We start from the raw sequence: 24,042 nt of genomic DNA, 5'->3' as shown, positions 1-24,042 counted from the left end.
AACAAAAGCAAAAGCAAAAACAATAGCAAAAACAAAAACACAATAAATAAGAAAATGGATTTATTAAGAGATTCAACAGAAAACGAGCAGCTAAAATAAATGTAGGAGGCAGCAAAAGTAGCGCAAGATCAGCACGACTGCAAATAAACAATTCGCTGAGATGAAAAATCAAAACAAAATCTAAAAAAGAATCTTTAAGATACAAAGTTTTGATTATTTTGTGTATTTTTGTTAAAATGTTTCAGTTTACTTTCGCAGGTGTTACGTTACGGACAACAAAAGTTGTTTAATTTATGAAATTTATTTTTTATGCAAAATACTGCACTTCGTGATACTTTCGCGCACTAAAAAGGCAACTTCCAGTACAAGTCGGGCGGTCAGACAAGAAAAGTTGCTGTGCCTTTATTCCAATGAAAAACATATTAATAATAAATTTTAAATATTTTTGAAAATAAATTCGAGGGTACTTAAAAGAAAAATTACATCATCTGCTTTCTTCTTAGCAGTTTTGTTTTAAAAACAATAAAAGTTGTTTTAGTGAATCATTAGAAAATTTTCTGAAAAATTTTGCATCTATTATGGGCTTAACTACAGCAACAACGAAGCACATTTTACTACTACTTAATTTTATATTTACTGTGAGTATTATTGGTATATTAATAATTTTTAATAAATTTGCCAATTTAATTTTAATTAAAAGCACATTGTTACAATTTATTTATATTATTTAAAAATATTTATGGAACACTAAGTTGTCACCATATATCCGAAAATGCTATTGCATTAGTTCAGGTGATTCTAATAAACTTAACAATATAGCCAGTTCTTACATGATAATACTATATATATATATATTAATATATATATACCATATATATAGAAAACTGTTCCATTTAATTTTTTGTTAAAATGTTATATTATGTGATTCATTCAAAATACTTTTTATGAGAAATGGACGTGACAGTAGACACAAATGATCCATTTTTCACAAGAAAAATTTTATAAATAAAATTAATAATTATATGCATAAAAAATTTCAGATTAACAGACCATAACTCTATACTTTTTGTATCTAGATGTTACAATTTTCAAAGAGACTTATTTGGTTGACCTATGTTCTTATAACCAGTACTATGAATACGCTACTAAATCTAGCTTTTTTGAAGAGTTTAGACATTCTAAATTTTTCTTTATTTGATCTATTTGATTATGATATTAATATAAAGATTCTTTATGAAGAATGTCGTCCTTAGGGTTATATGGTTACCTTATAAATACCTGTCTTTTTGAAGGCGACGCTACTATATACAAAAGCTGGATAGACAATTTATTTTTATGAAGAGGAATAGAAACTGATTCAGAGCTCGAGACGAGCTTTCTCAGTCTCGATGTGGTGTTTCCAAATCAACTTCTATTTGATACCAGTATTGTAAAGTCCATTCAATATTAGCATTGTTAACTCATAACACCTTAAGATTCTGTTGATTGCTTTTGTGTTTTCATCAAGAAATTTAATCTTCCATTTAAAAAAGTATTTGACCAGCTTAAAAAACTTAGTTGCATTCACAACAGATTACATGACTATAGATCCAGTCTTTATGTTGGAACGCATAAATGAGGTAGTACTATTTTCAGTTATAATGGGAAATAAAAGCATTAGTTCGCGGATAAATAAGAGGTATGGATTGCTTTAACCTCATTTTATTTGACTGAAGAAAAGAATGCCAAATCTCTATTTACTAAAAATATAACAAATTGTTGGAGGGAATGTTTAAAATAAAAAATTTAATTTTGAATCAGCCGAATGCTTAGTCCGTCCATAAAGTGGTTTTGGATACAATCAAAAATGTATAACTACTGGTCTTTGAAATATCTATTTTTTTTATTTTTAATAGTTGTTGATATAATCTTAATTCTCTCTAATCTCGTAATTACAAGTCAATCTACAATATTATAAATACAATTCCATTATTTATTATAATAAGCAAAAATAGTTATAGTCGGTAGAAGCCATTTAATTTTTTTCATTATAAATATTAATACTATGTGAAGATATTATTGATTTATATGCAATCATTATATATCAGATATTGTTACAAATTTAGAGGTAAAAATAATTAAGTATTTAAAAAAAACAAATGTTATATATATATATATACTTACAATATATACTTTTATGTATCTATACTTCTATATTTTCTATATTTAAATTACTTTAAAAATTAAATTTTTCCAGGTGTTAGCATTAATTTTAATTGGTTTTGGAATTTTTATATTGGTAAGTGGGGCAGATAACAAAGTCGATCATGGAGAGAATTTGGCGGGAGGACTCATAATCGCACTCGGTATAATTATATTAGTGATTTCAATATTCGGTTGTATAGCAGCAATACATGAATCGAAGAGAAAACTTATAGTTGTGAGTATCAAATTTTTTTTAGATAAAGAAAATACTTGTATCATTTATACAAGTATTTGAAGTACAACAAGTTAATGTTTTAAACTATAAAATTAAATTTTTATTTTTATTTTTATTTTATTTTATTGCAAATGTTTTTTAAGTATATCTGCATATTAGTTGTTATAATACTGATACAACTTGCGATGGCTGGTATGGCTTCACAGGGCACAAGAGATGGTTTGTCGGGTAGTGTGAAAGAAGGTTTTGACACTTTATGGAAAATTGAGGAAGGCTCAGTTCATGAGAATACTGATGCTTTAGCGTATTACGAAGACTGGGTAAGTAACTAATCAATAAATAATAATTTTTATATAAGATACAATGCGAAGTTGTTTATTCTGCAGTTGCAATGTTGTGGAGTGAACAACACTGACGACTATCGCCGGATTAAACATGCCATACCGAAAACTTGCTGTGTGGCACATAATTGCAGTGTTGCCAGTAACATCTATACCCTTGGCTGTCAAGAGAAATTCGAAGAATACTTAGCCGGAAAAATGCTGATGTTCTCAATTGTTAGTTGGTTTATGATTATAGCAGAAGTAAGTAGAAGTAAGAGTTTCTTTAAATAGTTTTTACTTTACATCTATTTCATTTTAATCTTAGATAATTGGAGCAGTATTTGCTTGGATGTTATATAGCAGCATTAAGAATCAAAGTCGGCGAGCAAATGTCGGTTGGATGTAGGATGTTTTAGTGACTATCAATGTATTCCAAAATTATTATTTTGTATTTAATTGTTATTGATTTTTTATTTAAATTGTTTGTTATTATTTTGTGTACTGACTTATGAAGTTATGTTAATATAATAATAATTAATACATTGTAATATATTATATATCATATATAAAATTATAGTCAGAATTTTATTATAAGTATTATTAACTCGTGTGTTTTGATAATCAAAATTGAAAAATATGCATACTGATTTTTTTTGTCTAAAAATGATTCAAATTCGTCTTAATTTAATAATTTTAACAATTGTCCCAAATATAGTTAATACTATTAAACTTTTTCAGCTTTATATAATACATTTCCTCTGACCAAAAAATGCATTTTAATCTTATTGCACAAAGTAATTATATTAATTATATTAATAATAAATGGTAAAATTAGAAACATATATTAATTTTTAATTTACATATTTTATAGTTTATTAATAAATTAACTATTCTAAAAAAACGTTTATTCTTCAATTATATTTAATAAATGAAGCCTTCGCAGGTTAAGAATATTTGGCGGTAGTGGCATCTGTTACAGTGTCTGTTCAAATAGATCAAGTCGCAGGTTAAATTTATTTGGCAATATTAGAATTTGTTATAGGGCATGTCAACAGACATAATGTCAGCCTTAAAGTTATAACTATTTAATTTATATATTGCATTTTAACTGTTAAATTCAACATGAAATCTAGTATTAAACGAATAGTTTTCAGTTTAATAGCTTTGGACGAAATTATTTAAATTCTCCTTAGTGCTTTCTTAACATAGCCTGTTATACCTATTCACCTATTTTTTACGATGGCTATAAAATAAATATTTTATGTATTCTACCACCCTAACTATATAGACTGGGCAGTTAAAAATTATTACGATTTTTCGAAGTAATTGAAGTATGTGAACAATAACCTGAAGTTAGTTATCGTTTACATTAAGTATTTATTTTATAGCCATCATAAAAATAGGAAAATAGCTATAATAGTTGATAAATAATTTTAGTTGTTTATGAAAATGAAAAAACAAAATACAGTAACTAAAATTAATTCCTTAACTTACTTTTATCGAAAGAAGTCAAAAAGTATGAAGTTGATTTCCTACTCTGAGGAGCTGGACAACTTATGAAAGTGAATTAACAAGAGACATAGTTTCGAGATGAAATTATACAAACTTTAACGTTCAGTAGGATTGATACTTTAGATTAAAAATCATTTTTTAAAGTATATATTTTAAATTTAGTTTATTACAAATTTATAAAAATTAATTCATAAGGATTAAAACACAGGATATGCCGGAAAGCACCATGATGTAAACGCCAGCGACATTTAAATCATGGAAATTTTTATAACAGGTAAGATACATTTCAATATTATTAAATAATGTAAGCTAGAATACCCGCTGCTTTTCAATGACGGTTAAAAATATAATAAATCAGTTTCATTTGATTTGAATAAAAAAAATGTTTTTTTTTTAAATATAATGTAAATTAAATCCGAATTTTATGTGAGAATTTGCAACAGCTAAAAGCTTGTGGACCGACTTCTGATGTCAGAGTTGAAAGATTTGTTGAATAATTGAATAAAATACAGAAAATGCTATTAAATATTGGTCACGTACAAAGCATTATAGATTTCTGAATCGTTTTATATGATCTTACAGATAAAATATAACACCTGGTTTCTAGTATTTTCTCATCCATTTCAAGCTTCTCGGATAGCCAAGCTGCTATTAAATAACTGATAGATACTTAAATCACATCAATTATAACTCAAGACTACCGTGCTTCTCTCAGTGACCTAGCTAGGCTTGTTAATATTAAACTCATTTGGGTTCCTGACCACAGGGATATCGCGGGCAGTTGTAGAGCCGATGAGCTTGCCAAGGCAGAGGCTCTTCACTCTGACATTTACTTTAACTGAATTTCAAGTTGTGCCTCTTTTGAAGAAGGTGTGCGATATATATTTTTATATGCAACGTGCAATGTAATTTTAAAAAACAAAAATGGCTATAATATTAAAAAGTCTTAAAGTAATTAATTGCACTAAAATTGACATACAGCAAGTGCTTGCTAATAGCACGAAAACTGAACCAAACAATTTTCACATTATGCTAAAAAAAATAATATCATATATGATCATAAAATATTAAATAATTAAAATAAATTTAAACGTTTGTTCAAATTAAAGATTTCGTGAAACAAATATTTATATCATTTATTATCTATATACACATATAGTAAAATATGAATACAAAGAAATTGAACTTGAACAGATTTTTGAGTAATAAAGTATGATCGCTATGTCTGCGTTACATTTCCTTTTGTTTATAAAAAAATTTGATTTTCTTTAATGCAAAATTTAAATTTTTTTAAACAATTTTGTTGTTGTGTTCCCTTTATCGCTGTCTTTTTATTCGAATTCTTTTGTTTCTTATTTTTTATGAGATGAAATCCACAAGCGGTTGTAGCTTGATAATTCCGAAAGACTCAGTCTCATTCGTAGTCTCATTCGTATGCTCGAGGTAATGTAGTGAAAAACGGTTTCTAGAGAATTGTGCCGAAATAAAATTCCTTAAAATTTTTTTCTTGCCAATTTGTGTATAAAATGTGGCTATAAACAAAGACGCTATTTTCCACGAACACGCAGCTTTAGTCTTTCCTCCGTAGGTGCGTGCATTGTGTTTTTGTATAGCAGCGAGAAAATTTCAGAAATAAAAATACATATTCATATAAACAATATATATAAATTAAAAAAAATTTAAAAAAAAATACTATATACTTGTGATTGAGAACGTTTAATCAATTAATTAATATATTGAAAATAAATTATAATATCTCGGTAATCTCAGTTACAGTGTAGTGCCCGATTTCAAGTACATAAGAGATTCCCTTTTGTTGGAAAATTTGTAAAGAAAAGCAATGGAAATGTCATTCTCCCATACTTTTTGGAAATATACGCTGTTAGGTTTCATTATTACTATTTCGGTGAGTATTTGACCAGATACATCTTCATTATGAACATGCATGCTTATTGTTAATTTTTTTTTTGTATCTGCCATATATCAAACGATCATAAATAAAAATTTATGAGTGCGAAAAATTCGTTGAGTAGAAAAAAAAGTAGAATTTTACAGTAATTAGCTTAATTTTAATTTATTTCATTCTAATTTCAACATAATTCAAAATTATTTCATTCGTCTACATGAAAGTATATCAAAATGAAACAATGTCAATGTTTTAAAATAATTTAAGTGGCAGTAAGAGCGAAAGCGGCCAGAACACTTTTTTCTATATTTATTATTTTTTTGCGGGCATGTCTGGTGAGATCTCTTGCTTTCGATGACTTTATGTTGCTTTTAAGATCTTCTTAATTTACAATCTTTTAACTATAATAATATATGTATTCGTAGTCGTTTTTATTATTGCATTTATTCATTGCAATACCTAAAATTAATAAAATACTTGAAAAAATAAATTCAATTTAATACCACTGTCTCTCAGTAGATTAGAAAACATCATTATGTCAAAAAAGGCTTATTTGAAGAAATTCGATGTTTTAAATCAAATAAATTTATCCTTATATAATTTGTAATCGATAATTTAATATTTTAATAATTTAATAATAATAATATAATATAATATAATTATAATACTTATAAAATCGTTCGCTATCATTATGTCAAAAAAGGCCTTTTTGAGATATACGACGTCTTAAGTCAAATAAATCTATCCATATATAATCTGTAATTTATAATTCAGTATTTTGATACTTCAATAATTTTTATAATTTAATAATAATAATATAATATAATAATAATATTTATAAACCTCGTCCACTGAAACAAATATACATATAATAGATCGATTTCAATATAAAACGTTGCATTCTATTACTAGTGCCTCAATTTTTATAAAGAAATTAACTAACGACGTACAACACAAATTAGCTTGATCGACTGATATCATTCGAACCCATAAACTTGCAGAATAAAATCGTATAACATATACTCAATTTACCTCAAAAGAACAGCCCGAAAGCTAAATTAATTTGCATTAAAAATATAAATAATATTTGTTTTATACTAATTTTATTATAATTATTATTAAATTTATGAATTTCTATTTTTTATAATAGAAAGAGTCCTCTTCAAATTGATATATAATTCCTTATTCAATCTTGATGTTTTTGACTTTTAAAAGAGTTCTAAATTGACAATCTAATGATAATCTTTAAATAATAATATCCAGAGATGAGATCACCTCAAGGTTATTAGTTTACTATACAATGAGATTAGAGTTCAGTTATATCTTGTACCTCTGGTAGGCATAACTCTTAGCAATTTTGTCATTTCCTACATATTATATTAATATTAATCTCATTTTATATATTTATTATTGATAGTTGATTAGAGTTCGTATATAATAGCACTCTTACTCTATTTTGTGATTGGACCTGTTACTGTTTCACTAGGGATATTAATGTTTATGTGTATTAAGCAGGTAATCCAGCTGTCACTATGCGAAGATTAACGTATCCAATTAAGATTGTTGGATTTTCTGTTATAAAAGAATAATTTACCTATCTTTCATGGAATATTCTAACATATATAGAATATTTTTTAATTTCTTAGTTTATATTAATTAGTACAGATACGTTAATCTTGATCATAGAATTTCTACTTTCGACTGAATTTTGTATAATTGGTTCACAGATTGGTTTAAAACACTAAATTAGAATATTTCAAGCAAAGGAATATTCAGTAAGTTATATTGAAACTAAAAAATAAGGCATCAATCTGTTTATGTGTTTAAATCTGTTCAAAAAACTTATATATAAATAATGGATCTGTAACTCCAAATTTGTTTGGTTTATAAATATGAAATAAAGTGTAGAGTTATGCATTTCATGATCCTGATTCGACAGTACTGTTTTAGTGTAATAGCACTATGTTTTTATTTTAAGGTTTGTCATTTTATAAAATGGAACTGAAAGTGGTAAAATTGTAAAAATTTACTTTAAAAATAATGATGATACCCATTTTTCGCTTAATCGATATGCCAATACAGAAAATAGTCAAATACAGGGTAGTGTAAATCCATAAGTAACTGAACAAAGACTATATAGCATTCACAAAAAGTCACTATAAGCTGTGCGACTTCATTCAGAGGTATATTGAACCCAGGTCTTGCTATTTTTAAAATGACAAAGGTGTGATTCTGGTTTTTTCTTATTTTAAATGCACAGTACCGCAAGCGCTCTATTCTTATTCTATTTTGACTTTGTGGCCCGAAAAATTTTCTGGGCGTGTAATTTAACATTTGGGTGGTGTGAATTAGCTACCAAGATCATGCAATTTGATACCACTGGACTGGTTTTGTGGGGTTATGAAAAATTGTGTGTTTCAGCTAATAGTTTTAAAATTTTTAAAACGAACAATCTTCAAGTAACTATGTGTTGCTAAGTCATCGTCAGTTATCTCAAAAGGATCGAGTACTGTAAGATATTTCTTAAGGGATATATTAAATGATATTTTATTTAACATTAATAGTCGTATATGTATTAGTAACTTAATTTTATGTGTCAAAATATTAATCAATTAACTTTAATTAAATTCATAATTAGATATTATTTTAATGAAATATTATTTTTGCAGTTGGTCGATGTCGTCTTTATATCTATTGGTGTTGTTTCGCTTGGCGCCGTAGGATCGGTTATGGGTGCCTATATAGTTACTTCATTGGGTGCTATTATATTCACAATTAGTTTTGTTGGATGTTTTGCAGCACTTCGTGAATCTTATGTTCTCTCTTTTGTAGTAAGTTATATCTGACAAAATAATATATTTAAATGTACTTAAGTTATTCTAGAAAATTTTACTTTTCTTTTATATGGAATAAGTAATCAAATATTATAATATAATATAATACAAATACAATTATTATTTATTTATATTATTTTTATTATATTGTAATAATTATTTTTTAACACTAGAAATAATAATAAGAAATGTATTCATTTATATATTATATTTTTCAAGGTAGAACTATCATTAAGTTTTTATATAATTAAACTATCAGATATTATCAATTAATTTTAGTTTTTAGGACTTTCAATAGTTACAATAGTCCTGCAAATGGTTTTTATAATAGCGCTCGCAGTTTATAATGATGATTTGCTTGAAATGAGTGCTGAACGCATTGACGGTTTATGGGATGCCGAAACCGAAAAATCTGGTGCTATGGACAATATACATGTGATGGTAAGTTCATAGCTAAAAATTATATATGCATATAATTTCTTAAAATTATGTTTTAATATTTTTTAGTTTGGTTGCTGTGGCAAAGAAAGTCCACAAGATTTTCTTCAAGATGACGATGATGTGCTGCCCAAAAGTTGTTGTCAACTCTTTGACTGCACCAGTGCGGGTAATATCTATTCAAAAGGTTGTGTAGGAACTGTTGCAGAATATTTTGACGATCAAAATGATTACTTAGTTTTAATAATAATTGGTTTAACAGCTTTAGAGGTACATTTAGATTTGAATGATATAAACATTTTTATAAGTATTGGAATTTTTTAGTTAATGGGTATCGTATCTGCTTTCTATTTGGCTAGAAGTTTGCCAGCGAGTTCTCAAAAATCTGAACAAATAATTATTCACGAATAAATTGAACCGTAATATTAAATATTTTTATTACTTAATTTATTATTAACCAAGCCATTACTTATTATTTTCAACAATTATACAAAAACTAAAAACTTAAATAATTGATTTCACTTTATGGCTCAGTTAATAGTAAATAAATTATTTGATATATATTATAAAATCCTATATTGAATTTAATAAATAAATATTAATAAGATATTGTAATGTACGAATAACTAAAATGATGTTTTATGATGTCAAAAGTGATTTTTAAAATAGTTTATATTTTGTGATTCTTCATCAATTGAAAATCAAATAACGATTCTTACTAAAATTTAAAAAATCCAAAATCAGTTAGCAAAGTTACAAATTTATATTTCTATTATATATATGCAATTTTAGCTTAACTTATCCATCAATTTATCCATCCAACCACACCCAAATTGGATTACCGCACCACATTTAGCTGACATGACCAAAATTTAAATCCGATTTCTTATTTTAGGATCACAACTCTTTTTAAATACCTTTAATTTAAACCCAATTGCATCAACTATGTATACAGCAAAGAAATCAGTTTATTTTTAATAAATTTCATGGATTTTGTTTTAAGCTTTCATATTAAATTTGCAAAAAAGTTGCTGAATTATAACTTCTTAGCATAGTTAGTTAGTTGTGATGGAAGTCCTATTTACCAAATTCTATTCAACTAGCTAAGAAAGTCGTTTTGAATTCACAAATCGTCCTAATAATAGGTAGTAAAGAAAAGATCAAGTTAAAACCAGTCAGAGGCATTCATATAGACAAGAAACTGGCCAATGCTAAGGCTAGAGATATCGCTGAGTGTGTTGAAGAAGGAGACCCCCACAAACTAGTTCTGGACAAGCCTGGACATAGACACAGCAGGTGTTCTGGTGTCATTTCTTCGATAGCTGATAAATGCGCATCACAGGAGCTGTCACAGAGTTCAGTGCCCTGCAAAGTCAGATATTAATCTTGATATCTCTGATTTGTTTATGTGTAATAAGAGTACTGTATCCTGCAAAACGCATCATATAATTATATTGGCATCATGGCTTCTTCTTCTCTTCATAAGAAACGTACTCTTTAAGTAAGTTTTATAAATACTTTCTTTTTATATTTTTTTGTTTTTATGATATAGGTAAAGTCTTATATTATATTTTGAACACATTTCATGATATATAAAAAAAAGTATAAAAAATAATATAATCAGTATGAATTTATTTGTGATTTTATGTTAAAGTTTGAAACATTGTTTCAAAATTCATTTAAGTTTGCAGTTTCTCTAATTTTGTTGATTTATTTGAGTTAATAAGCTTGCACGAGTAGAAATCCAGAAATCAGTAAAGAAAGTATCTATATGGAATAAAATTAAATTTATTAATGTTAATTTTTTCTTGCCGAGAGTGACGCGTCTTTATGATGAAAAGAAATTTTTTAAAAGTTAGACGGATTCGAATAACAAAGTAAAGACAAAGACAAAATTTTTTAGTTAATTAACTGAAATTTGGCTGTTTCGAGAATTGCAAAATACTCATAATCAGTAGACGAATATTTCGTAAGAACACTGATGATGAGTACTTGGCAATACTCGAAACAGCGTTGTATGGTCAGTCAAATTTCAATAAATTAAATAAATTTTTGTCCTTGTCTTTTCTTTGCTATTCGAATCCGTCTGTTTTAAATTAATTAAATTAACATATTACGGAAAACAAGATTGCTAACTAACACAAAAAATTATCATCGATACGTAAAACGCTTCAAATATTAACAGAAGCGAGCCAAATTCTTTCGAATGCTCTTTTAAACAGCCCTTTTGATATTTTTCTCCGCCTTCTTTTTGTAGATTCTTAAAGCAAGAAGTACTCTCGGGTATGTTATTTTCTGTATAATCTTGTGGTCCAACTTTTCCACAGCACGCATACTGTACAAATAATCAAATTAAATTCAAGGATTTAATAAGTGAAACCAAATAAGATTAATTAAAAGACTTTTTACCTTAACTTCTATTGCTTGCATATTATGTGGTTTGCCTTTAAGTAATTCCTTCCATGCATTCTCTACCACTACTTTAGAATCCTCTTCTACTCTGTATGGCATTATACCAGTGATACATATAAACAAGGATACCAGACACATCACAAACATTGATGCAACAAACTTTAACAGGTCAAAATTAAAGTACATTTTTGTAAGTCATTGTAAACATTATAAATCATGAACTAAGCCTAACACTTACAAACCACATCACTGAATTACTTTCACGTATAAGTCCAACGATTCCGAGTTGTGCACATATGTATACAAGAACTCCGATTACAGCGACAGAACAGAAAACTTCTCTATGCATGTCTACCGTAACTGCATGGGTAACGGCTCCAACCGTAACAATAAATCCTAGCATCTAGATTAAAATTTTAATGCAAAAATAAATATTTATATATATTTTTAAGTAAAGAATATATTTATATGTGTTTTAATATAACGTTTAAAAAAATCATTAGTAATACACAAAATTTAAAATATTTAATTCCTTTGGACGTTGCAAAGAAGTGAAGAAGTAATTGCAAATCACGAAAGTAAGGTTTAAATATATATAGTAATGTAATTGCAATTGTAAAAATATTTTAAACAACTCACTCCACATATAGAAAGTACAATAATTATGATTATTATTAAACCACGTCTTCCAAAACACATTCTCCTTTATAAAGGATCTGGAGTTATATTTCGACAGCATTGACTCTAAAATATATTATAGATAAAGTCATTACAGTATATATACACTTAAATATTTTTTATTTAATTTTCCATAATTTAAATAATTTATAAAAAATAACAAATTACCATAACTTTTAAGTTTGAATTAAAACAACTAACTATTTTGATAGGTGAAGAGTAAACATTTTTTTGTTAAGTAAAAATAATAATAAAAATTTATTTTCTTCTACATTGAGGTTAGTAGAGTCAGTGCGCTTGATTATCTCTCTATTAACTGCAAATTTTCTTCATAACCCCTCCCTACGTCTTGGCCGGGTTATTGTTTATCATTTCGTCAGACTAAGTAATAACTGACCTCAGAACTGCATACCTCCCCAAGGAGCCTGTAACTATTCTGAGATTCAATAGCGCTGTGTTGGTAATCCTGTCAGTTTTTGTAAATAATTTCAGGGCTCTATGTATTTCATGTATTTTTTGATCTATTATTTGTGTTCAGAAAACAGAAAAAATTTGTTGCCTAATGAAAAAATCATAATAAACAATACCATTAGATTGACATTAAGAAAAAAAAACATTAAGAATTTAGGATTTAAATAAATCAATATCAAGGGTTAGCAATAATATTCCGAATAGCAAAAGTGAATTATGAATCATATTAAATCAATATTTATATTTTTAATGACAGCAAACAAAATAGCCATTATGTCACTTATAGCCATTATTTTCATAACATCTAAGCCTGCATTGGAATATTAAACATTTAAGCTTGATAACAATGGTCTGGCCGACAAATTGGCGAGAAGCAGCAATGTTATCGCATGTTGTAATCCATTAAGCTTCCAATTAAACTGACTACGAGTAGAACATTTTAAGATGGCAAACAAAATATGACGCAATTAACACACCTTTCTAACTATACGTATGACATGGTTCGTCTATGGTTAGAAAGATTCTGAGTATTTTGTATATCTTGCTTATCACTCAATATTCAACACCATAATAACCATAATAACAGGATATTATATTTTAATTGGTAGGAACGATGAATGATTTGAGGCTTCTTCCAAAGGATACTATTGTAGCTGCGGATTAGAAAAAGAAGAAGAATGTGTTTGTCCGATATCAGTAGTATAGACATTAAAGATAATGCTTGCTTCATTAAAATGAAAAATTGTTTCTCCATTTCAAAAAAACAGATATTTGAAAGCAGATTAAGCTTATCAGTATAAAGTGTAGTCCACTTTTGGGTCAACTGAACCAGTCCCTATACGCGACGGACTGAGACTTGTATCGTCGCTATATGAATGCAAGAGGCTATGAATTTTAAGATAGAAAAGTTTGTTGCATTATTATTATCAATTTTTTTTATAAAGTGTATCTCTTATAGCAAAGTTACCTGAATTCGCAGTGGTCGTATTGTTCAAAAAGTTCAAGAAGGTTTTTTAGTTGTAAAAAGGATGTGCTGAATTCTACTAGGAATTCCACTCATGTTATTTATACATATTGTTATACGTATTATATTTAAATATATTGTATTTAAAAAATGAGTTTAAAATAAAAAATCCAATGATCAACAAATTTGTGGATCCCATTTATATAGTTGTTTCCACAAAATTTCTGGTATTGAAAAGTTTTTTGGATGTTATTCATATGGATCATATTTAAGGTTTGTAGAGCCACTTATGAAATATTATTTTTGAAGTAATAGTTTTACTTAATATGTTTACCACTTTGATATGAATTTTCATTGCTTATAGATCTCTTTTTACAAGAAATTAAGGAAAAGGAAAAACTAATAATGTTAAATTATTACAAATTTTGCGAAATACACTGACATGTAATTTCAAATAGCTTGTAGTAAAAGATTTAATTGACCGATGAAAATAAAATATATCAATAATGAAATATTAAAGTGGTGTCAAAGTTTTAGTTCTACTCCGTATACCAGGAGCTGTTACAAAAAAATAGATGGCGTTCGGCCGTAGTCTCAATAGATGTAAGCTTGATTGGGCTCCAACAAAAATATAGAACCGACCTATAATAAATTGTACTTCATTGAGTGTTCTAATTTTTAATGGAACAAAAACTATGAAGACTATTTAATATATTTCGTGCACTCTGTTTGTAAACATAAACTTAAATAGTTCATCGAGTCTGCTAAATTGTACGATTTGAAGGAAAATTGCTTTAAACCCAACAACTTTTCGTCTTGAAAAGTATACTCGAATTATTTGAACAAAAATCGGTATAGCTGATTAATAATTTAAATTTAATTTAATCCAAAATGACAGTAAAGTTTTTATTGAGTATGAAAATATCCAGTGTTTTGGTAGTAATTAAAGATCGTCAGAGAGCCTCATTCGCAGGACACTGATAGTTCTAAAACTGCCAATGCGCTTCGTTTATTTATTATATATTCTAGTATTTTTTGAAACTGTTGAAATCATTAGAAATAATTTCGTTCTAATATAGAAAAATGGCTTGGAAAATATTTGCTTTGAAATGTATCGTATCAGTGCTAAGCATTTTCATGGGAGTAAGTATTTCAAATATTATTATTCAAACAATTTTCTAAATTACATTATTGTAACATTATTTATTGTAATGCGCATATTTTTTTATTGTTCTAACTAGATTACAGCCCTAAGTGAAATTATTTTCGCTACAAAAAGCATTAGTGCATACCCGACGACTGTGGCTTATATCATGTTTTTTGCAGGTATCATCACCTTTGGTGTATCCTGTTTTGGTATATGCGGTGTTTGTAACAAAAGTTTTTGCTTGATGTCAACGGTAAATTGAGTTAATCCTTTTTATTTTTAAATTATGTTTAATATTTAAATAGTTTACAGTTGCTTTATGCATAATGATAATAATGCAGCTAATAAATATAGCGCTGTTAATGATGGGTTATAATTTTGATACCCTAGCGGAAAAAGCTATTAAATCTCTTTGGGAGCAGGAAATTACAGCACCTGGAGCCATGGATGTACCGCAGACGATGGTTAGTAATAAAATATTATTAGTATGACGTTTCTGCTTTGGTAGCACTATATCAGTGATATCTTTCATAGAGACATATATTAATTGATCGCTTAACGTTTTGCTGAACGTGTCAAAATTGTGACCACTTATTACTTTTTCGTATCGAATTTCGTTCGTAAACATGATTGACACATTTGGAGTGGTGAAAGTCTACAATTTCACAATAAACTAACAAAAGATAGATAGCTTTGCATTCACCAAAACTCATTTGAATTAAAAAAATAATAGGCAACATGATTGCAAACTTTGTTTTGGCATGAATTTAAAGATATGTATGTGGCAGATATTAACTTCTTAGATATAGGCGTTCTCCTTTCTACAGTTAAACTGGCAATTAAACAAAAATACTTGAGCATGGGCTGACGAACCTCAATGTCAGATTTCTAGGATGACTTGGTCTAATTTAGACAACAAAGAACTAGTCAGCTACTTCAACTAAGACGGAACCTGCTCAGCACTATGGTATTTGTGCTGACGGGACACTGTGTAATAGGAAGGCATGCTATGAGACTGGGTCTTCCCTTTAATGATATTTGTCGAGGTTGTGGCTCTGAGCACGAGGAGAAAACCGTACTCCATTTCATATCTCAGTGTCCTAGAAGAAGATTAAAAATCTTAGGATCCACTTTTCTCACCGATCTGACTGAGCTGTCATCCTGTAATGTTAGGGACCTAGCCAAGTTTATAAAACTGTCAGGTTGGTTTTTCTTTACCTAATAGGGGAGTCGTTACCTTCGTTCGCCGTTGAATGTATACTGAGCTAAATCTATATACATACCAAAGTCACTAATGTGGTACCACAATGGGCCATCATTTTAGCTCAAGTGGGCTTTTTAGGATACAAGGCCGCCACTCCAACCTACCTACCTATGTGACAGATGTGGTTTCAGCAGGACGTTACAAACTACATAACCAGTTGTTTTATGGGCTTTTCGCGTGAACAATTGTCCGACATGTGTAATTTCATGCTTTGGTAATGTGATTTGGTCCTAAAGTTCATGTGATTTCTTATCACTAAACCTATTTTTTTTGTTTCTTTGTGTGGTATCACAGAGGATCATACAAATTCTCAAATTATCGATGGTTTGAAAGTGAAAATTTGTAAACTGGCTGTCATCGAAAATTATTTTAAAAGAACACACTACTGTAGAATGGTTTGTTGAGAACATATAAATGATTTGTATTGCACATGTGATGACAAAGTCTACATAATGTATAAAAATGAAAAGCAGTATCTTGTTAAAATTTACTCTTGATAAGAACCAGAAAATAGATAACCCTATATATTTCAAGTTACAAAATCTTATTAATATCAATAAATATATCAAATGATAACTTTTACAGATAAATTATGCATTAATTGTTACTTTTTTACTTTAGTACAAATGCTGTGGTAAATACAGAAAAGAAGATTACTTAGAAATTATGCGTCCTATATCGAATAGTTGTCGTGTTAGTGAAGCAGTCGAGGATGTATATTATGAAAAAGGATGCATTGAAGCTATCCAAAACATTCATTATAATATAACTGGTCCGACTGATTTGAACGGGTGGTGTATATATACTTTATTTATATATGTAAATATTAAAAACTGTTATTATCGATGTCTTTTTTTTTTAAGTAGATTTCTTAAATAGTATGTCTTTATTTATTTAGGGAGTAATGTTTACTTTTGCTGCAATTTTGGCAATTATATTCCAAGACACTGAAGAGAACCTATATTTTGATATTTGAAAGAGAAATAAAGAATATTATTTGGTGCCGAATATTATCTAATTAACTAAACTATATGTATAGAAATTAACCGTGAGAACAATAAATTAAGATGAACATATACAAGAATATTTTAAAGTTTGTTTTATTGTTTAAATTTTATTTTTTTAAACAGTAAATGAATTATTCTACATAAACAAAGAAATATTCTACAAAAATCGAAATAAATTTTAATTATTTATTCTAAGAAATAACCACACCAGTCACTGATCAGTTGATCATTATGATCAGCTCAATGGAACTATAGAAATGCCAACAACATCAGAATATATGATACATGTATTGACGGGAACGTGAACACTAATAAGTGATATCTGGACGTACAAATGGGCAGCAGATTTAAACCACACTGGCACAATATTCTACAAAAGTGTGATGCTGCTTGCGTATGCCGATGATATTGATATCATTGCTCTGAACACCCGCTCCATCAGTGCGGCATTTTTAACATAGAAAAACAAGCAAAGCAAATAGGTCTTGTGGTAAATGAGGGCAAAACAAAGCACTTTTCTGTCAACAAATATAACTCCTGAGCGCCTTGAGATCCATGTTCGAAGTTGTGAAAGACTTCGTTTATTTAGGAAACAGCGTAAACACCAAAAATGACGTCAGCCTAGAGATTCAACAATCACTCTTGCCAACAGATGTTACTTCGGGCTATGTGGGCAGTTGAGAAATAAAGCCCTCTCTTGACAACCAAAAATCATGCTTTACAAATTTCTTATCATGCCTATCCTGCTGTATGGTGCAGACGCTTGGACAATTACCAACAGTGATGGGAAGGCATTAGGAGCATTCGAGAGAAAAATCGGAAATCTATGGTCCCTTCCGCGTTGGCGAGAAGTATCGCCTTAGGTGAAAGGATAAGATGTATGAGCTATACCGCGACATTGACATAGTTAAGCGCATAAAATTTTAGCGGCTGCGCTGGCTTGATCATGTCGTGCGAATGGAAGAAAGTACCCCGGCAAGAAAGGTGTTTGATTCGGTACCTGCAGTTGGAAAACACGGTAAAGGACGTCCGCATCTTCGGTGGAAGGACCAGGTGACCAATGATTTGGAGGCGTTCGGTACTACCAACTGGCGACAGCAAGCCACTAATCGGGTTGGTTGGCGGAGGCTTCTCGACACGACCAAGGACAACTCACGACTGTAATGGCCAAATAAGTTAGTAAGTAAGTAAGATAAGTTCAACGAAATATCGAAGTATTAAGTAGGCTTTTTTTATTTTTTTGGTTTGTAATGATAAAACTTTAACCCGCTAACGTATTTTCTTTACTGATGGTTGTATTCTAGCTAAGGCAGTATATTCGACAATACCCTTAATAAAACTCAGCCAGTTTGCAGACAGCCTGTTTTTATTTAACTGCTTTCGTATATAATATTTTCAAACTAAGGATGTCATCTTTGCTTCAATAAATTTTGAATAACTTTTGAAACAATTAAAAAAACTAAAATTACAAGAATTATATTCAAATATTTTAAATTGAATACTCATTTGGTGTTGCCATCAAAATGGAGATTTCAACACGCCGTTTGAAACTTCTTGCCATCTTGGGATACTTTTTAACAGGTGTAAGTATTGAAAATATAATTATTTGTGGTAAATTATAACGTAGTGTTCTCCTAATAGATTACAGGAGGGGTTATTATATATGGTAGTGAAAAGATGATAGTAGCAACTAAAACGCCTATACTTATTTTTATGGTGTGGTCTGGTCTTGTCCTAGTTATTGTAAGTCTAATTGGAATATATGGCGTGATAAAGATCAACTTTGGCTATACGGTTTTGGTGAGTAACAATATACGTAATTTCTATAATATTCAAAAATCTTAAAGTCAAAATGCTTACTTTAATAGTCAAGTTTCGCCCTGGTTGTGGTTTCAATTACACTAATCAATCACCTTATGTATGCAATTATAAAAGATCGAAGTGAGGTTGAATCGGATAGAAAAGTACTGAAGCTTTGGAACAGACATATGTTAATGGGAAGAGCTATGCATAAAATTCAAGATAGAGTTAATTAACTATATTATATTTATAATTAAGTTTTATAAAAAAGTGTATAAAAGTGTTTGACTTAATTTCATATTTTGTGTTCTTAGCTGGACTGTTGCGGCATATATGGATTTCAAGATTATATCCTTAATGACAAGCAAGTACCAGTTTCTTGTGTTTCAGAAGAACTGGTTTCATACATTTATAAGCAACTAGGCTGCAAGGAAGCTTCATTACGCGAATATTTGTTCTCTCGAAATTTTATTATATTCAGTGAATTTACTTCGTTACTGCTAAATGTAAGTATAGAAAATAATCAATACAAATAAAATATAACTTATATGTTAAAAAATTATTAAAATCTTTATTTAAATTTAGATGATTACGGCCGTGGCTGGTTTCAAATTATGTTCTCGCATAGACAGGGGTATATGATATTCATAAATCAAAAAATTGTTTATTTTTTCAAATTTTTATTCATAAATGAAACTTATAGTTATAAAATTTTTTTTTATATAAATTATATTAATAAACAAAACTGTTTTTTTTTATATTTTTATATATGTACATATATGCAAAATATTAGTATTAATGACATTATACTCCAAAAAAAAAAACTTCTTGTTACTGGTTTTAGGATACTTCCGATTGTTTGTGGAATGGTTTTAAATGTTATGCTTTAAATGTTTTGGATCCATATTTCGGATATTAGATGAATTTGAAAAAGCATAACAAATTTTAAAATTGATTCTCTAAAAACTTCTTAAAAACGTATTTTACTTTTTCAACATATTATTATTGTTAGGGGATGTGACACTGCGACCGTCGTGTCTATTGTGCCTCCTTCTGGGCTTAGAGTAGGTCTTTAAGCCCTGTTGCGTTAATAAAAAGTAGTAGAGAACCTACTTTACAGTGTTTTATTGCCATTTCCGTAGGAACATACATTCCTAGGAGCCTATTTCGTACGTGCATTAGCGCAGGGCATCATTTTATGATTCAACTGCCAATAAAACTGAATATTCAGAATCTATATTTTGCTGTATAAACTTCTTCATATCCATAACAAAAGTATTTTAGCTCACAACATCTTCAATATAAATTCTTTAGTTAGGTTATGTTACACTATGGTACTCAGTATAAACGTAAATAGGTGCTATAGTGATATAGACAGAGGAGAAATGATTAAATTTAGAGTTTTGATAACTGATAGCACCTAAAACACTATGTTCTAAAATTCTCAGAAATGAATATTTAATCTAACAAATTAATAAACGTTACATATTCAACATATTATTACGTTAAAGCTATTTGAGCCAGTGCACTTGAGCACTTTTACTCTTTATTAACTCGAGGTATCTTCAAAACCCTTCTTTACCTCCCCGAGGAGCTTGTCACCATTCTGAGATTCGATAACGCGGTGTTGGTAAGTTTGTCAGTTTTCGCAAATAATTTCAGGGCTCTACCTTTTATGTATTTTTTGATCGGATCAATCTTGAGGTTCCTGAGGATGTCATTCGTTCTAATGTATCATGGTACCTTGAAAGGTCTTCTCAGAGCCTGGCTTTGTGCAATTTCTAGCTGGCGAATAGTAGTGTTTGAAGCTTTACTTAATTTGGTTATATATCAGCTTTCTGTTCTTAACATTTGATTGATTTATGAACATATATGCAACATGTGACAATAAACTCAGACTATATGCAAACTATGAAAATGAAGTTTTTCGAACTCGATTTCTTAAGTAATATACGTGGTTTTAATTAAATAAATTTACATTTTATATTAAAAAAAAACTTAATATGTTTATTTAAATAATTGAAAAATAAATTGTAGTAACGTTTTTATGACTATAAGCCATCGAACCGTAATATTCGTATTGAATCGAATTAACAGAAAACTGTAGACAGATGGTTAGAAATGTTACATTACTGTTAAGTGTAACAGGCACTTAACATAGCTAAACATAGTTCAGTCATGCTATTTTGATGGGTTTCAGAAGATGAGTTTACATAAAGTGATCGAATAAATTATAAATTAAATTAAGATATGTAATATAATGCAAAAAATGAAAAGTAAAATTTGGTGAAATAATTGAAAATAACATGAGATCTTTTGTTTTAAAATATATGTATCATATATTTGTTTTTGTTTTAAATCTTATCAACTGGGCAAATTGTGTCAAAATATATTGAAAAAGTTAACAAAAACAACATTTTATTATATGAGACAAATTAGAAAAATTTAATAAGAATTAATATCAATTAATTTCAGTCGAGCGGATTATTAGAACAAAATGAATAATACATCGTACGAAGATGTGAGATAATAGTTAAGTATTAAATTATTAATCACACTTTTTAGTTAATTCGTTTATATATTTATTTATTAATTTGTTTGTGAGCTTTCACAATAAATATATGAATATTAAAGAAATCTCGTCATAAAATTTATTCCTTCAACTAATTCCTTTTTGAAATATTCTGGAATTGTATTGCTTTTGAAAACTAAAATCTGAATAATTTTTATTTATAATTTCAACATTCCAAAAGTCTAAATTTAAGATAAAAATATCTTAAACACAAAATTATTTTCGAAATCTGTCGATGATGTCTTGGTATTCATTTTGCACCCTGTTGCTGGTGGTGCCTGGACCAAGAGCTCCTTGCTTGTCTATTATTATGGTACTGATTTATACTTGAGACATGTATTCTTAAGAAAGACATGCTTCTTACCACCATGAAGACAATTTTAATATTTTTTATTTCAATTTACTGTTTTATTATATTTTTATTTATTGTTTCAACTTATAATTAAATTTTAAATGATTTCTTTTTATTTCTAGTCAGTAAAATGAAGCTGCTGTATGTTCTTAAAAAGGTTTTCATTTTCATAATATGTATTTCAATGGCTGTAAGTAATTATAAATGCAATATATACACACACATGTATATATATATATATGCATATATATATAAGTATATAATTACAATATATCCTAGACAGCTGGATTTTGCTTATTGTCGATGGCTATTTTATGTGCACTTTCAGCTCCAAAGAATTATCTCAATTTTTTAAATGTTGTGGGATTTTTTATTTTGGTTATGACAACCATTGGAGCTTATGGTATGTTCCAAGAACACATTTACTTTTTGATATCTGTGAGTTAATCATATTATATATTTTCACTATAATATCACCAAATAGTTTGATTTATTTCTAGTTTAGCACTTTCGGAATAATGGTACTAATTTTACAAGTCCTTGGCATTTGTTATGCCAGTGAAGAGGACGAAGTTGAGAAGATTGCTTATAATCACGTAGAAGACATGTGGAATACACAGTTAATAGTTGATGGTTATATGGATGAAATGCAGTGGAATGTATGTAAATTTATTTGTAATTTGTTGAAAGAAATTGAAATACTGAATTATTTTAATTCCGCAAATACAATAATTTTGAATTTATCCTAGTTATATTTTCATTTTCTAATGATTATCACAGAAAACTGAATTCGGATATTTTATAAAAAGAAGAAAAGAATAAATATTTCTTTTTTCGTAAAAAAAATATAGCAATCATAATTCTTACAAAGTGACCTCCAAGGAGTTATTACAGTTAGTATAATATTTTTGTTAGGACATATCCTTAAGATGACTTTATGTTATATCATAGACCTTCTATTTCAATTTAATAGGTTTATTAAAATTGATTTGGGAAAGTAAACACTTAAAAGAACATTACTCATCTTTTCAGAACTACTAACTGTGCTAGATTGTATAAACCGTTTAACTTTTTCAATTATTAAAAATCTTGATAAAAAAATAAAAAAATAAAAAAATAAAATAAAAAAAGATATTGAATTTGCTTATTTTCTGCTAAAACAATAATATACGATTATACATTCCATCACGTATGATATTACGTCACATATTTTTTAATAATATTTATTGATTTCAAAATACATATATATAAATTTTTAGTATTAACTTAAATATAAAATAAATTTCTTTCAGTTTCATTGTTGCGGTAAAAATGGCCCACATGACTACATTGAAATATTACGTGAAATACCGGGATCATGTCAAACTGGGAAAGGAAAATCATCTCATTATGAAACGGGGTGTCGAAAAGCAGTCAATGAAACATATAGATCATATTTTAAATACCTTTTATTATCCGAACATTTAAGTTTAATAGCAAACGTAACTATATTCGTTAAATATTTATATTTGAGTTCCTAATAAATAAATTTCTTTTCTGCTTTCTTAGACAATTGGGTGGATTGTAGGTACAGTAATATTAGTTGTGCTTCTCTGTAGACAATATCGCCGTAATGCAGTCGAAGAAACTTAATTTCTAATGCGATGAATACTATAAATATATGTACAAATAAAGTTAATTCATTTATGATAATTGAATTAATATAAAAAATTTAATTATTTAATTACTTAATTATTTGATAATATTAAATATTAAAAATGTAATTCTTCGTTAAGTTTAAATTAAAGATTGAAGAAATGAGTATCAATATGCGTGTGTTACTCATACGCCACCAAATTGTTAAGACACAAATATGCTTGGGAAATGATGAATTTTAAATGGGAAACGGTTCTTGAAAAATTTTAAATTGTAAACGTTGCATTTGAGCTAAAGGTTTGAAAGGC

At 28.3% G+C, this 24,042-nt stretch overlaps 6 protein-coding genes across 9 annotated transcripts; 5 read left to right on the top strand and 1 right to left on the bottom strand.

The window, feature by feature from the left end:
* The first annotated feature begins 264 nt into the window (after window positions 1–264).
* LOC119683959 (tetraspanin-9) lies at window positions 265–3,242 on the top strand. The gene is made up of 5 exons (XM_038097855.1): window positions 265–638; window positions 2,237–2,419; window positions 2,563–2,739; window positions 2,806–3,003; window positions 3,068–3,242. The coding sequence occupies exons 1-5, from the start codon at window positions 579–581 to the stop codon at window positions 3,146–3,148; spliced, it is 699 nt and encodes a 232-aa protein (XP_037953783.1). The 5' UTR covers window positions 265–578; the 3' UTR covers window positions 3,149–3,242.
* Window positions 3,243–5,679: 2,437 nt separating this feature from the next.
* LOC119683387 (tetraspanin-9) lies at window positions 5,680–9,906 on the top strand. Its single transcript, XM_038097050.1, has 6 exons — window positions 5,680–5,842; window positions 6,025–6,160; window positions 8,830–8,991; window positions 9,274–9,435; window positions 9,502–9,702; window positions 9,757–9,906. The coding sequence occupies exons 2-6, from the start codon at window positions 6,095–6,097 to the stop codon at window positions 9,841–9,843; spliced, it is 678 nt and encodes a 225-aa protein (XP_037952978.1). The 5' UTR covers window positions 5,680–5,842; window positions 6,025–6,094; the 3' UTR covers window positions 9,844–9,906.
* Window positions 9,907–11,037: 1,131 nt separating this feature from the next.
* LOC119683592 (protein late bloomer-like) lies at window positions 11,038–12,644 on the bottom strand. Its single transcript, XM_038097365.1, has 5 exons — window positions 12,484–12,644; window positions 12,083–12,247; window positions 11,842–12,003; window positions 11,573–11,767; window positions 11,038–11,199 (listed from the first exon to the last, which is right to left on the bottom strand). The coding sequence occupies exons 1-5, from the start codon at window positions 12,541–12,543 to the stop codon at window positions 11,152–11,154; spliced, it is 630 nt and encodes a 209-aa protein (XP_037953293.1). The 5' UTR covers window positions 12,544–12,644; the 3' UTR covers window positions 11,038–11,151.
* Window positions 12,645–14,860: 2,216 nt separating this feature from the next.
* Window positions 14,861–17,454, top strand: LOC119685176 (CD63 antigen-like). 2 transcript variants are annotated; one of them, XM_038099392.1, is made up of 5 exons: window positions 14,861–15,100; window positions 15,199–15,357; window positions 15,410–15,568; window positions 16,990–17,187; window positions 17,267–17,454. In XM_038099392.1, exons 1-5 carry the CDS (start codon window positions 15,041–15,043, stop codon window positions 17,342–17,344), a joined length of 654 nt encoding a protein of 217 aa, XP_037955320.1. In that variant the 5' UTR covers window positions 14,861–15,040; the 3' UTR covers window positions 17,345–17,454. The 2 variants fall into 2 exon arrangements, with proteins under 2 accessions (XP_037955320.1, XP_037955321.1); XM_038099393.1 differs by having other exon boundaries at window positions 16,990–17,159; window positions 17,267–17,355.
* Window positions 17,455–18,834: 1,380 nt separating this feature from the next.
* On the top strand, window positions 18,835–19,824 carry LOC119685175. The gene is made up of 5 exons (XM_038099391.1): window positions 18,835–18,958; window positions 19,017–19,175; window positions 19,244–19,402; window positions 19,490–19,681; window positions 19,761–19,824. Exons 1-5 carry the CDS (start codon window positions 18,899–18,901, stop codon window positions 19,815–19,817), a joined length of 627 nt encoding a protein of 208 aa, XP_037955319.1. The 5' UTR covers window positions 18,835–18,898; the 3' UTR covers window positions 19,818–19,824.
* Window positions 19,825–21,618: 1,794 nt separating this feature from the next.
* LOC119684409 (23 kDa integral membrane protein-like) lies at window positions 21,619–23,761 on the top strand. Of its 3 annotated transcripts, none has more exons than XM_038098452.1 (6): window positions 21,619–21,707; window positions 22,222–22,289; window positions 22,428–22,537; window positions 22,600–22,758; window positions 23,392–23,580; window positions 23,648–23,761. In XM_038098452.1, exons 2-6 carry the CDS (start codon window positions 22,274–22,276, stop codon window positions 23,729–23,731), a joined length of 558 nt encoding a protein of 185 aa, XP_037954380.1. In that variant the 5' UTR covers window positions 21,619–21,707; window positions 22,222–22,273; the 3' UTR covers window positions 23,732–23,761. The 3 variants fall into 3 exon arrangements, with proteins under 3 accessions (XP_037954380.1, XP_037954379.1, XP_037954378.1); XM_038098451.1 differs by having other exon boundaries at window positions 22,383–22,537; XM_038098450.1 differs by having other exon boundaries at window positions 21,657–21,707; window positions 22,379–22,537.
* The last annotated feature ends 281 nt before the right edge of the window (window positions 23,762–24,042 follow it).

This window comes from Teleopsis dalmanni, chromosome 2 (assembly GCF_002237135.1).
Source record: "Teleopsis dalmanni isolate 2A chromosome 2, ASM223713v2, whole genome shotgun sequence".
Taxonomy (NCBI): domain Eukaryota; kingdom Metazoa; phylum Arthropoda; class Insecta; order Diptera; family Diopsidae; genus Teleopsis; species Teleopsis dalmanni.
Note: the sequence above shows the minus strand (reverse complement) of the source record. Positions and strands in the feature narration are given on the sequence as shown.